This window comes from Aspergillus mulundensis (genome assembly GCF_003369625.1).
Source record: "Aspergillus mulundensis strain DSM 5745 chromosome Unknown scaffold_1, whole genome shotgun sequence".
Taxonomy (NCBI): domain Eukaryota; kingdom Fungi; phylum Ascomycota; class Eurotiomycetes; order Eurotiales; family Aspergillaceae; genus Aspergillus; species Aspergillus mulundensis.
The window spans coordinates 77,836-92,094 of NW_020797889.1; the positions used below are offsets into that span (position 1 = coordinate 77,836).

General features: G+C 54.7%; 5 protein-coding genes across 5 annotated transcripts in view; 4 read left to right on the plus strand and 1 right to left on the minus strand.

The window, feature by feature from the left end:
* Nucleotides 1–1,445: 1,445 nt before the first annotated feature.
* sidI (putative long-chain-fatty-acid-CoA ligase) lies at nucleotides 1,446–3,451 on the plus strand (the record flags this gene model as incomplete). The annotated part of the gene is made up of 4 exons (XM_026743592.1): nucleotides 1,446–2,209; nucleotides 2,258–2,637; nucleotides 2,689–3,018; nucleotides 3,093–3,451. The coding sequence occupies 4 exons, from the start codon at nucleotides 1,446–1,448 to the stop codon at nucleotides 3,449–3,451; spliced, it is 1,833 nt and encodes a 610-aa protein (XP_026606755.1).
* Nucleotides 3,452–4,103: 652 nt separating this feature from the next.
* Nucleotides 4,104–5,473, minus strand: DSM5745_01577 (GNAT family N-acetyltransferase; the record flags this gene model as incomplete). Its single annotated transcript, XM_026743593.1, has 2 exons — nucleotides 4,104–4,466; nucleotides 4,511–5,473. The coding sequence occupies 2 exons, from the start codon at nucleotides 5,471–5,473 to the stop codon at nucleotides 4,104–4,106; spliced, it is 1,326 nt and encodes a 441-aa protein (XP_026606756.1).
* Nucleotides 5,474–7,489: 2,016 nt separating this feature from the next.
* DSM5745_01578 (VIC potassium ion channel, beta subunit) lies at nucleotides 7,490–8,807 on the plus strand (the record flags this gene model as incomplete). Its single annotated transcript, XM_026743594.1, has 6 exons — nucleotides 7,490–7,572; nucleotides 7,628–7,650; nucleotides 7,712–7,778; nucleotides 7,829–7,916; nucleotides 7,985–8,533; nucleotides 8,583–8,807. 6 exons carry the CDS (start codon nucleotides 7,490–7,492, stop codon nucleotides 8,805–8,807), a joined length of 1,035 nt encoding a protein of 344 aa, XP_026606757.1.
* A 3,022-nt stretch (nucleotides 8,808–11,829) lies between these two features.
* DSM5745_01579 (uncharacterized protein) lies at nucleotides 11,830–12,852 on the plus strand (the record flags this gene model as incomplete). The annotated part of the gene is made up of 1 exon (XM_026743595.1): nucleotides 11,830–12,852. The coding sequence occupies one exon, from the start codon at nucleotides 11,830–11,832 to the stop codon at nucleotides 12,850–12,852; it is 1,023 nt and encodes a 340-aa protein (XP_026606758.1).
* Nucleotides 12,853–14,190: 1,338 nt separating this feature from the next.
* Nucleotides 14,191–14,259, plus strand: part of DSM5745_01580 (uncharacterized protein) — a gene marked incomplete at both ends in the record, with an annotated part of 1,086 nt that continues 1,017 nt past the window's right edge. The window contains one exon of the mRNA XM_026743596.1: nucleotides 14,191–14,222. Within this exon, the coding sequence (XP_026606759.1) occupies nucleotides 14,191–14,222 (32 nt within the window). The remainder of the gene's footprint in view (nucleotides 14,223–14,259) is intronic.

Here is a 14,259-nt window from a genome sequence, read left to right on the forward strand (position 1 = left end):
TCTTGATCAATCTGATAAGATTGCGTACCGTACGATATGTCTAACGATACGTGTATGGTATTCTGTATTCCAGAATTTCAGGTCAGGTCAATGCTGCCAAGGTTGGTGGGATTTCAAGGCCAATGTAAGACGGTGGGGTCAGAAATTTCTGCTTGCTAGGTGAGCTTGGACCAGAGCAGCAGGCCCCTTCGCGGTGACTTGTTTACTCCGCAAGCGAAGGCGAACTCTTAGCATATTACAGCCGGTGAATGCCCACAGCCCTTGAGCGCTTAGGATTTATCAAGTAGCCCGGTCTTTGGAAATGTGCTTTCGGAGCTTTTTTAAGTCGTGCCCCGCTGTAGCTAGAGCTGACTGATTGATATGCGGGCCGTCATCAGGATTTTATCTGATCCGTAGTGGAGAGTCCAAGCCATCTTCGCCTTCATACTACCACGGAATTTGCGGCAGTTGAAACTCAGCACCCTGGGCAGGGCCCCGGGGTGTTCCTTGGCAAACCGAACCTATAATGCAGGGATTCCGACCTTGCGGGAAGCCATGTCTCGGAAGCCGCCGGATAGCTTTTCTGCAGGCCAGGAATTCTTGCTCCCGACGTTGCAGGAGAACTTGGAACCAATTACTTCAGTTAGATGTACGTGGAATTGGTTCAGACAAATGCAGCGCTAGAAAGAATTTTGAGTAGTTGGTATATATTGCGCGAGGACCTACATTTGGTGTGTGGGATGCTATCTTCTTCAGCAGGTAGCCTTTAGTGATGTTACATCGTGCTGGAAATATATATATTGGTCGCCTTTGGTCTGAGATGATTTGAATCTGTTGGATTAGGCATAATAACATACCAATTACTTATAGATCTTGTCACTCTTTTGGTCAGTAATACCATCCTGAGTCTTTCCAGTTCGTTCAATTGACCTCATTCTTGCCAGATTCGAACCCCTCCAACCCGCGGGAACTGTCTGACTGTTATCAGATTTTTCAGGTTATCAGATCCAACCCCTGCATTTCTCAGCCAATCAACGCTCCCACCAAGGCCACACATAACCAATAACAAACCAAATCCCACGCCCACCACAATCCACACCACAACACCCTCCAAAAGGATCAAAACCACAGGAAACAAGAAGCCCAGACCGCAGCCCGCAGATCTGATAATGAAGCCGATATCGTCATCTCGTGCCGAAAGTGGAGTCCCCAAGCCCGCCGCAGACGCTGATTGAAGATTCCTGAAGAAATGGCGCCCCTCACGAGTCACCCACGCTCTCCCGACCAAAAATGACTCGCTTAGAGCAAAAGAAAACGTTCTTCGGCTGTCAATCGTGCTAGCTCCGAGGTAGTCTGATGCCCACCAGCCGGAAACCAGGCGTCTGGATCGTATTTAACCCGCCTGCACCCCTGCCCTGCATACCGGCTGCATTCAACCACCTACATTCGTTATCCCAGCCCACACAATGGCCGCCCCCGTCCGCCGCCTCCAACAAACCCTCTCGCACCTGCAATCCCCCCAACCCACACACCTCTCCATCGTCCACGGCCCAACCGAGCCGGAACTGCTGGACGTCACGCTCGGCGAGCTCCTAACGCTGCAGAGCCTGCAGTATGGCGACTACGAGTGTCTTGTGTTCCCGTGGACCGGGGCGCGCTGGACATACGCGGATCTGAACGATGAGGCGGACCGCGTTGCGCGCGGGATGCTGGCGATGGGGATTCAGAAGGGGGACCGCGTGGGCATCATGGCGGGAAACTGCGAGCAGTATATTTCGATTTTCTTTGCGGCGGCGCGCGTGGGTGCAATTCTGGTCGTGCTGAATAATACGTATACGCCGAGTGAGCTCTATTATGCGCTTGATCATACGGGTATGCTTGATTTGAACGAGTCTGGAGTTAGAATTAGGGAGCTAATGGAACGATGGGTAGACTGCAGACTACTCTTCTTGACCCCCCGCATCAACAAGCACTCCCTCGAGGATGTCCTCACCAAACTCGGCCCGCACCCCAAGGCCGCTGGCACGTCCAAAGCCCTCGAAGAGATCGTCGTCATCCGCGGCACATACAAGGACTTCACGACCTACGCGCAGGTCATTGAGCGCGGGATCCCGCTGCCCGCTAACGCCCTCCCCGAGCGTGAGACCCAATTGCAGCCTGAAGACGTCTGCAACCTCCAGTTCACGTCCGGGTCAACGGGGAACCCCAAGGCCGCGATGCTGACGCACCAGTACGCCTACCTGCTCCCTCCAATTTCCGCCAGCTAACAAGTCCCCAGCAACCTCGTCAACAACTCCCGCTTCATCGGCGACCGCATGAACCTCACCTCCTTCGACATCCTCTGCTGCCCGCCGCCCCTCTTCCACTGCTTCGGACTGGTCCTAGGCATGCTGGCCGTCGTAACGCACGGGTCCAAAATCATCTTCCCGGCCGAGACCTTCGACCCCCTCGCAACGCTGCACGCCATCTCCGACGAGAAGTGCACGGCTCTCCACGGCGTGCCGACAATGTTCGAGGCGATCCTGTCCTTCGATAAACCGCCCAACTTCGACTGCTCCAATCTCCGCACTGGAATCATCGCCGGCGCCCCCGTGCCCCGCCCGCTCATGAAACGCCTCTTCGACGAGCTGAATATGAGGCAGTATACCAGTAGCTACGGTACGTCGCTCTCCCACCAAAAAAAGGCACCCCAGCTAACAAGTAGCATAGGACTAACCGAAGCATCCCCAACCTGCTTCAACGCCCTGACAACCGACAGCATCGAAACCCGCCTCCGCACCGTAGGCAAGGTGATGCCGCACGCGAAAGCCAAAATCATCGACGGCTCCGGCGCCATCGTCCCCGTCGGCACGCGCGGCGAACTCTGCATGGCCGGATACCAGCTGACAAAGGGGTACTGGAACAACGCGGCCAAGACGGCGGAGACGCTGGTGACCGACGAGCAGGGGACCGTGTGGCTGAAGACAGGCGACGAGGCGGTCTTCGACAAAGATGGGTACTGCAGTATTACGGGGCGGTTCAAGGATATCATCATCCGTGGTGCGTATCCCTACCTCATCTCACAAATCGCTCCGCAGGGAGTGTTCATTTAACTGATGTTGATGAACTTGCAGGCGGCGAAAACATCTACCCCCTCGAAATCGAAGAGCGGCTGTCCGCGCACCCGTCAATCGCACTGTCAAGCGTGATCGGGATCCCGGACCCCAAATACGGCGAGGTCGTGGGTGCATTCATCGCCCTTGCAGACGGAACGACACGACCATCCGACGACGAACTGCGGGCGTGGACGCGCGAGACGCTCGGTCGGCACAAGGCGCCGCAGCATGTATTTGTGTTTGGGGAGGAGGGCGTGGATAGGACGGTTCCTGTTACGGGGAGCGGGAAGGTGCGGAAGGTGGATTTGCGGAAGATTGCGGAGGGGGTTTTGGGGAGGCGGAATGGCAATGCTAGGGAAGTGCAGGCTACGGCGTAAGTAGAGATAGAGGATTGGGTTGTATATAGATAGATTGTTCTGGTAGCGATTTTGTTTTCTTTCTTTTGGTTTATACCCGGCTATAGAAAAGTTATTCTATTCCTATCCTCCCTCTTGAATCTTCAACGTATTCCATAGCCTAAGTTACTAACGCCCCGAGACTCTCGTGAACCTCGGAAAAAGCAAAAAGTTCTCTTCGTTATCAATCAGATTACCCACCCATTATCTAATCTGATTCTTATGTGGGCCGCGCCGGAAATTTACGCCCGTAATGGTGCCGTACAGCCACTTGGCGCATTCGGTGGGGGTGCTTCGAAGAAAAAGCTCCGGTGTCGGCCAGGCGCCCAATGATCCAATACCACTAGATGAGAGCGGGTCGTTGTTGGTGGGGGCTCGGGTGCAGAGCGTTGCAGTGCATGACATATGGCATGGCATGATTTTGATCTGATTCTGACTCTGCAGTGCTGGTGCTGGCTAGGTTTGTGTAGACTAGTCTACATGTGGACTCCACTTGTTGACTCCGTAGACTACTCGTAGGACTAGGACGATGTTTCATTTCCACATGCACATGCACATGCACCTGAGCTGGTCAGACAATACCATTCCAACAGCATCTAACTATGCTTGTGTATATATCCGAGTAGGTATGTATCTACAACTTCAACGCCCGATACGGATCCCGTTCAAGGTTCTCCTGGCCGTCAAACCGAAACGGCGAGATGTGGAAGAATTTCTCCCGACTACACCTGACCAGCGCCGAGCGCTTGCGCGGGAGATCAATCAGCTTCTCGAGACTGAACCCCGTCGCGTGATCGTACGCCAGGACCGTCAGGTTCGTGAACTCGGGCTCGCCGACAATATACCGCGTCCGCGGCTCGTCCAGGAACATGTAGTGCATGATGCTGCACCACCAGACCATGACGCGGTGCTGGCCGCGGAAGCGCACGTCGCCGACGAGCGAGTGGCGGCCGCGGTCGAAGTCGTCGGCGGCGTAGTGGGCGCCTATGCCGTTTTCCTGCTGCCGTTAGAAGAGAAGTAGCGGGTTTGAGGGGGGCGAACCTTGGCCCAGTAGATCTGGTGGTAGGAGAAGAAGGTGTTGTTGAATTTGGCGAGGACGGCGATCTGGTGTGGATCTTCTTCGACTTTGCGGAGATACTCCCGATGTTGCTGGAGTGTGCCCGTCTCATTCCATCCTTTCGCGACGCGAGGGTCGTTCTGCCACGTGTGGAAGAGGCGGAGGTGTTCGTCGTCCCGGTAATCCAGGGCCCAGAGTGAGAAGAACTCGTCTAGCTGGGGTATGTAGCGGCTATACATCTTCGACCCGGGCGTCGGTTTGCGAGGGCGTATGGGGTGGAGGGCGTGAACGCGCACGCCGCCAGAAGACTCGGTCGTCAACGTATGCTGCACCGGATGGACGGGAAACGCCGTCAATGGCTTTCGGAGGTGGGTGTAGATATCCGGATCGCACACCCATACTGGCCGCGACCCGAAAGGCGAACCGGCGCCTTGCCAGAATGTGCTGCGGTAGATCACCAGCTCGGGGCTCGCAGTCCGAGGGATCGGGAGGCCCGGCGGAGAAGGGCTCAGATGAACAGTCGCCAGCCCAACAGCCTGTAACTCGCTCGCTAGCAACTCCCTCCCCGTACCCGAGAGGACGGCACGGAAGATCTCAAACTCGGTGCGCAGCGTCAGGAGCGCATAGAGGACTTTCCAGATCTGCGCGACAGTCGGCGGCTCCTTCCCTTCCCAGTTCCAGTATGTCACTGGGCTTCGTTGCGCGCGCGCCCATGCCGAGTTGTTCCCGTCGGGCGGTGTTGTGAACGGATCGGGTTCGCGGAGGTCAGTGAAGTGCAGCGAGTCGCGGTGGAGGGGTTCGGGTGGTGGGAGGCCGTCGTCCACGCGCGGGGACCGGCGAAGTTGCAACTTGCGCGTTCCGTGCTGGACGGAGACGACTTGGAGTCGGTAGGTTGTTTTGTATGGTTCAGGGAGCCGGATCAAGGGGAGTTTGTCGGGGGAGGCCATGGCGAGTTGGCAATCGAGACGCGTTGAGTTGGATGGACCGAGGTGGTCGAGCGAGTTGTCTGCTCACATCATCGGGACATGCTCAAGCAAGTCGAAGGCAGTCATTGATGGCCCACTCGGCGGCGCATTGTTTTCTCTGGCATGATGCGCGGGGAAGACAAGCGGTTGAAAAAGATCGTCACCGTTGATTGTAACTTACGGCTGGGCTTGAATTACGGAAACCATACACAACCCGGCCATCGCGCGCTACTCCCGGATTGGGAGCGATCAGCGGCGTGTTCAAGACCTTGATTTCAAACTTTTCAGCGGTCGACGCGCTTTTTCTCGTAAAAGAAACAGACCTGCAGGCTGCATCCCACGATGCTCCACTATAGCTGCCAGCAAAGCCTTACTTGACACGGCATGCAAGTCCGAATGGCGGTCTGACTAGCAGGCAAGATCCGACCTGCTTGGATACGCGTACGTTGCCTCACTTTGCTTCAGCCTTCAAGCCTTCAACGGTATGACCGTATGAGGCGGTCTGCTTGAGAAGGGATCATGGCCGCTGTTCGGGTATCCATATCAGCCCTTCCCGTGTCATAGACTCCATACTGACTCGCTTCAAGGTATGGCGCAGAGACCAGAATCTCGTTCACCGATCGATCGATCGATCTCTTGGCCAGTGTTACCTGCGATATCCGGAGTCCGCGGATCCCGGCGTTGGTAGCTGAAAGCACGATTGATTCCAACTAGGCCCCAAGATTGCCAAGATATACGAGGATTTGGAACGCGATCTATAGCGAAAGACCAGGGTCCCCCCACGGGCACTGGAAATCTGCAAGAATATACCGCGCTCCCTTTGGCCATATCAGTCATCTATCGTCCCTCAGATTGTCTCTGGACCATACAGACATAAGAACAGCGAGCGAAACAGACGCGGTTTCCCCCCTCCGTCTATGACTATTGTCAGCGGTGGAATGCATACATGACCTCCCGCTGAGTGGCAGCCAGCGGGGAACCAACACCGAAAAATGCGAAGGATCCCACCACCCCTGCTCCCCGGCACAGATTACGATATGCAGCAAACTATTCCGATGAAAGACGGGATGATCGGCGTGGGGGAGATGATGCCCCCAGCACTGCACGCTGCACGCTGCACGCTGCACACTGCGACAGGAGCTGGTCATCGCAATCTCGGACGATGCGATTCGCTCGTGGCGTGAAGCATAGGACATTCTGGCCTACCCGGGACCGGCGTATTGGGGCAGGGGAGTGGGAGGTGGGAATCGGAGGGTCGAGAGCGCGGATACGTCCTTGGCCGTAATACCTTGCCTGCCTGGACATGACTGCGTGGCTTGTGCGACATGCGAGGGTTTCCGAGATGAAGAAACGAAAGTAACATATCCGAAGGATGCCATCGGATCACGTCTTGGTCCTCGAACTGAAGCCTTCCCAGCCCGCCCCTGTTCCAGGCGTCGGTCCCTGCAGTCTCCTGCCGGATTGGAGCCTCTTTTTAGATCGCTGCATACGGAATCTCTAATCCTCCGGCAAATCTTTCAGATTCAACCTTGACCTTCTCGACCTCACCTTCCCAGGAGACATTCGGTACCAAGGATGAGGAAAACGGAGTCTCTCCTAAGCAACATATCGCATCGGCGCAATACTTGCTATTTCAGACGACAGCCTCGAGCCATGGCCGGTGACGAACAACGCACCGAGTTCGCAGCAAATCGTGTTCTCCTTGGCGTTGAGGCAGCATGCCCATATGGTTCTTGCAAGGGCACTTCACTAGCAACTAGCAACAAGCGTCCAAATTATGCCCACTTGAAATTCGGTTTCCTCGTCGACCTCTGCTGCCTGCTCGAGAATCCAGGAAATCTTGAAAACTAGCAGTAGGCAGACAGAGGTTACGTGGGTACCTTACTACGTGGTTTGTCAGACGGTTGCACTAGGTGCGGGGTACCGGTACGCGGGGTTATAAGTTGGAGGCGTCGCTCAGCACCTTCATCCTCAGTATCATCCATCAAGCTCAACAAGATGTCTAAACCTGAGATGATCTATCGCCGTCTGGGCAATTCCGGCCTCCATGTGTCCGTGATCAGTCTGGGAGGATGGATTACGTGAGTCTGCGCCTTTGAATCGTGACAACTGGGTTAACTGGATTGATTACCATAGGTTCGGCGGTGATGTCGCTGAAGGTACCATCCACTTGAATTGGTTGAGCATCTGCATTAGAGATGGCAGCTAATACCTGATCAGAGGGCACCGAGGCCTGCATGCGCCAGGCCTACGATCTAGGCATCAATTTCTTCGACACGGCAGAAGGGTTCGTCACCAGTTCCCGTCACCCAGAAGTATATATACTGACGGATCCAGGTACGCCGACGGCAAATCCGAAATCGTCATGGGCAACGTCATCAAAAAGGCCGGGTGGAAGCGAAACGACCTCGTTATCAGCACCAAGGTAAGCGAACTGTACCTTGTCCACCCACCGTCAATTTCTCGATTCCTAAACCCAATCTCAACCAACAGGTAAACTTCGGCCGCGCGCACGGCAAGATCCCAGTAAACAACATCGGCCTGTCCCGCAAGCACGTAATCGAAGGGACGAAGGCCTCGCTGGCGCGCCTCCAACTCGACTACGTGGACATCATCTACGCGCACCGGCCGGACCGCCTAACCCCCATGGAAGAAGTCGTGCGGGCGTTCAACTTCGTCATCGAAAAAGGATGGGCGTTCTACTGGGGGACGTCGGAGTGGTCCGCCGACGAGATCAGCGAGGCAGCTGGGATTGCGAAGCGGCTGGGGCTCATCGGCCCGATCGTCGAGCAGCCGCTGTATAACATGCTTGATCGGGGGAAGGTCGAGGGGGAGTTTGCGCGGCTGTATGAGCGTGTTGGACTGGGTCTCACAACGTTCAGTCCGCTTAAGGGTGGACGGCTGAGCGGGAAGTATAATGATGCGCTGGAACGACCGCCGGCGGGGAGTCGGTTCGCGGAGAGTAACGATGTTTACTCGAAGGGGATACGTGAGAAGTGGGCGGCTGAGGAGGGGGTTATTCAGCAGGTCAAGGGTGTTAAGGTACCGACTCGTTTTTGGACTGGAGTATACCTGGTGACTGACGATACAGGCCCTCGCCGACAAACTCAACGTGAAACAGTCCCACCTCGCTCTGGCATGGTGCATTAAGAATGAGAACGTCAGCTCGATCATCACCGGCGCTTCGAAACCAGAGCAGATCGTCGATAACGTCGAGAGCCTCAAGGTCCTCCCTCTGCTTACGCCGGAGGTCATGGCGCAGATCGACGAGGCGCTGGGCAACAAGCCCGCCGTTGCGCCCGCTCGGTTCGGATAGCATTGGGTTGGGGCTAGTGTCAGGATGATAGAGCGCCCGCGCTGGTCGGTTGGTCGGTTGGTCGGTACCAACACCACTGGCAGTACCAGTATCAATGGTGGAATAGAAACGCGACCAGTTTAGTTGAATACCACCCAGCCCTCAACACCCAACCCAACCCAGGCACCATAGCCCAGAAGCTAGGCCGGGGCATAGGCACCCGTAGCAACAAACCCACACTTACAACACCTCACCCCCCCCTTCCCCTTCTGGTCCCTAACACCAACCTCAAACCCCCCACACCCCAAACAAACAACCCTCAGCTCGCCACAGACCACAAAGCTCGCGCCCCGGGTATACCTCGCCTCCCCGCCCTCCCGTGGCTGCACGCCACACTCGACGCAAAAGCGTTTCTTCGCATGCCGGGCGCGCCTCCCGCGTCCCGCGCACAGCATGCGCACGGCGAAGTTGCTTGCGTGTCGGAGGCGCAGACAGTATCGGCATGCGTAGAGGTTACGGCGGGTAGCGAAGTCGGTTGTTTCGGCTGCTAGGAGCTGGGCGTGGGTTGGGGCGGGGAGGAGGGCGTGGAAGTAGGTGTTTGTTGTTCGGAGGAAGATTGTGGAGGGGAAGGGGAGGTGGGAATGGACTTGGAGGTGGAGTTCTGGGGGGAGGGAGAGGAGGGTGGGCATTTTGGATAGAAATTAAAGTGGTGTTTGGAGTTCCAAGGAGGGGAAAGATATAGAGAGAGAAAGAGAGAAAGAGATGCCGAGCTGAGACGGGTGGAGGACTTGAGCTCGAGGCCACTGGTCGAGATTGGCTGGTTAGAGGATGGACATTGAGGTATTGACAGCTTGAGGGATGCAGACTGTGGAGATAAGATGGAGATGAGATGAGATGAGATGTTGGATGTGTTCCTGGTGTCCACGTGCTCCCTCTTACGGTAGGTAGCTGGGGTGACATCATCGATCTCTACCTCATCACCTGACCCCACCAATACCCTATCCCTCTATATCGGGATCCTCGAACCCATCCTCAATTGCAGGGAGATCTCAGATGATGACGGATCTATCAGCGAAGCAGTTCATTCAACTCCCTCCAATCTATATACCCCGCTGGATTACCGTATCCGGAGCCATACCGGTGTGAGCGGCCAGACATTAGGATCAAACACAATGTCTTGAATCGAAGTCTATTGTTTTGTGATGAGAATCGAAGCTAAAGTCATGTTTGATAATTTATTGAGATATGGCAAGAGGCGAAGGGACTAGGCTGTTGTCTGGATTTATCCAGCTCAAGATGCGTGCTGCGGTTTCTACCTCGAGGCAGGCTACCACCTTACCTTCCACGATGCGTGTACTCTTTCAGCTTCAGTTAGCCCTAACCGCAGTGAAGAGTGGAGGGTGGCCTGAACAGGGCAACATTTCGTGTTCTGAGTTGGGAGTATGTTTTGGGTAGTGACGTGCCGTCCATCTGTTATCCTTCCAAAGATTTGTAGACTACCCTATGAACGGGTAGCTTTTAGCCCTAAGTACGCTCTATGACGGGGCTGTCCATCCGTCCAACCATATCCTGCCTAGCTCCAGTACACCTGCACAAGTCCCTCACAACCTACAGAAACCATACTATCACTGCTCCCCCCAAAAAGGCAAATCAAACGCAAACAAGAAAGAGAGACCCAACATCTACCAACACCTATCTAGGTACAAACTAAATCCTCAATCTAAAACATCCACCGCATAAACAAAAGCATTCCCAGCCAACACCCGATACTTGACTTCCACCATACTAAACCTTCGCACCATCTGTCCGGGCTCCAAGCTCCGCAGAATCTCATGATTAATCTCATTGCCGGGAAGCTGACGTATATGCACGACGATGTCTTCGGCCTGCATGACGACTCTGCCGTCGCTGGCCATCCCCTCGCCTTTCACGAGGGCGTGCTTTACTCCGACTGTGAGGGCGAAGAGGCAGTCGTTGTCGAGGAGGATGGGGACGGCGGAGCCATAAACGGGATTCTGGGAGAGGATTGTGCCGGTTAGGGGGAGGGAGAGGGAGAGAGAGAGGGTGGTGGATTGGGATTGGGACATAGGAGGGGAAACTGGGTAAAGAAGGGAGGTGATATGCTAGGTAGGGCTTATATGAGGGGGTTATTGTGGTAGGGTAAGAGGACAATTGGACAAGGCAAGATAGTGCAGCTAGGGACAGGTGATGGAAGATGGAATCCTGGGAGAGGACAAGGTGGGGGGGATCTTGGTGTGGGTATGATAGGGTTAAGGCGAGGGCAAGGAAACCAGTAGATTGCAAGACAGGAGGACGAGAATAGGAAGGAGATCTGGGAGCCCTGAGAACCGAGAACCGAGAACCCAGACGGTGAAGAAGATCCGGCTGATTTGGTACATTTATCTGGGGTATGTACAAGAGCCTCTTCATGCGGTTCTCTGTTCTTGATTATCAATCTATATTGGGCCATACTATGAAAGGGCCGGAAACAATTCACACATAGACATGCTCTGCAAGTCTCAGCTCTTTGTTCATCAACGGTGAACAAAGACTGGCTGTCTCAACCACAATGGATTGACACAGTGGGTGAAACTTCGTCGGTCTATTCTAGGCTTCTTTGTCCGGCGAAACATTCACAATGAGCTCTTGAACACTTCATGTATCATAGTACCATGACTTGCTTGGAGGAGATTTCTGATTCCTGGACGGCCAAATCCCGGCTCCTTTAGGGCTGTATCACATCCCAATTTGCATCACCGGCCAAAGACGTGCACTTCTAAATCGAGCAGCCGTGACGATGCAGTGTAGAGGATATGTTAGAGGATATTTCCGGCGATGCATCATGTCTTCAGAAGAACTACTATTCTTAGGAAACCGAGTGGTATAAAACACCCCATGCCTATCCTCGAACCCAACTCCTCAGACACCAACTTCCAATCCACGCTCAACACCATACCATTCTATCCGACAGTGCCAGTCACCGTCAACCCATCAACCACACAACCCAACCCTTAAACACCAACAACCAACAACAACCACCACCATGCCCCGAGGCAACCCCGTCCCCGACCGCCGCGTCCTGCGCTGGGACCCAAGGCGCGCCCGCCGCCCAACCCGCCGCGAGGTCGCCGACGTAATCGAAGACCTCTGGGACATCCCAGAATACTACTGCCAGGGCGTCCGGGACGAGATCATGGACGCGCAGGACGCGGTCCGCGCAGCCGCGGACGCCTCCCTAGACGAGGACCCAAACGACGACCTCAACGTCCAAGACGCCCTCTTCGACCTGATGATGGTGCAGCGCCACTACGCCCGCACGCTCGGCGACAACCCACCCGGCGCCTACGAGCGCCCCTCCGCCTACATCAACGACGACGGCCTGCTCATGACCCAGCCGGTCGCGCCGCGCCTCCTCCTAGAGTGCGGCGAGCGCGAGTACCACAGCGAGTACGCGGACATCGTGATCGCCGTGAAGCGCGAGCCCTCGCGGGACATCGTGCCGCAGTGGATCGTCTACCTGGTTGATCTGGTCGGGACGCAGCCCGTTGTCGGGCACTGCAAGAGCTACACGGTGCGGGCGGCGGGGACGGCGCGGTGGGAGCGGGTCAGCGAGCCGCACGACGTCAACGAGCCCATCGAGGACAGCAACCGGTTCAGCGAGTACGCGGTTGCCGGGAAGCTGCATATCAGCCAGTTCGAGCGGTTCGAGGAGCTCTTCGACTCGATCGAGATCGGGCCGAACAACTTCTTCATTGTGCGGTGGCTTGCGGAGATCCTGGCGCAGGGGATCGCGCGGAATCTCACCGAGGGCCATATCAAGGCGCTGATCGCGAAGGCGAATTACTCGAATGTTGAGTTTGAGGGGCGCAGGGAGAATGGCCGGTGTGATGGGTATTTGCCGTGGGATCGGGCGCTGATGGAGCATTTTGGCGAGGATGCGATTAGTCGGTGGGTGGAGCAGTCGAGGAGGGTTCGCCAGGCGAGGAGGAGAGAGGAGAGAGAGGAGCACTTTCTGCGCGGCAGGTCGGCGAGTCCTGCGCTGCAGGGACCGGCTGGGAGGAATTAATATGTGAAACGAAGCCCTGGAGGCTGGAGATCCTCCCACTGAAGTTGATAGTAGGCTAGAAGAGGATCAGGTGGATTTGTGTTTTGGTACTTCATGGCGTTCTTGTTTGTCTTATATAAAACTGTCTTAGATAGCCCGAGTTTTGGTTTTACTTGCAGATTGTATGGTATATATTATATCCTTATGAACCTGTGCTGAAGTATCAACTTTCCAAGTATACACAATTCTAGGCAGTCGAGCACTTGATGAATAGGGTCGGACAGCTCATAATCCTGCATTTCCCTCCAATATCGCTGTGCCGATATGACCAGGTTCACTGCTCTTCGGGCATCTTTCCATGGCAGACCTTGTTCATTACGCAGAGAAAGAAGCATGGTAGGCTATGGAAACGCAAACCGAAAGCCGTTGAGGCGTCATATCTGCTCTATGTCTCTCAAGCCCCAGACACACGCTACGGATGAACTGTGCTTATCATAGAATCAAGTAGGAACTATGTAGATAGTCAAGTGCCTTGGTGTGCACCTGGCCTAGATGAGAGATGAGAGCGCAGCATATACCCAGGAAAACACTCCAAGTTGATACTGATGAAGACACTCCATTCTTCGCGCGGGGATACGCTCATCGGTTCGAGAGACTGATGTTATAACCACCGTCAAAGCTTCGTTTACATTTACAAAGTTCGTGCCAATGTAGATAGCTAGGGCTAATATGTAACTTGCTCGAGCGTTGCCTTTCGTGCTCTGCGTATTGGGCTCCATTGCTATTAGGAACCTTCGCCCTAGATATGGCGATCTTCATCTGCAATATGCGATTTGACTTGGCCATGCCTCACTTTTTCCTCACTCGTACTTCCGAGTTCTATAAATACCCTTACTTCTCTTTCTTTCCTACATATTTCTCCTTGACTACGCTTTTCCACTTATAAGGCCGTTGCCTTCTTACCTCTATAAGCTCTCTTCCTCTCTCCAATCTTTGACCACTCTTTTCTTCAAACATATCTCATCTCCTTTCCTTTATACTTCCATACCTGCCTGGTGACTCTAACTCTCTTCTCATACGAAACATCTTCCAAACGTCTCCAGATACATCATCGAAGTCAAAACCACCTCACTTCGGCACTGAATGGTCTTCCGCTTCGTCATATTCATTCCAACGCCGAATCTCAATCTCAGTATCTCATTCATTCGAACTTTGACTCCAAGATCGCCCAATACCTTCTCACACCCAAACATCCATCCAATCCCCACCACTCAATCACAAGAAGACATCCAAGTAAGTCCTAACCCTCACCTTTCATCCAACCCCAACCCACCAACCTAACCAACAACAGCCACCAAAATGCCCTCCAAACCCAAACCCCAACAACCCAAGTCCAAACAACCCAACCCCAAACCCCCCACCCCAACC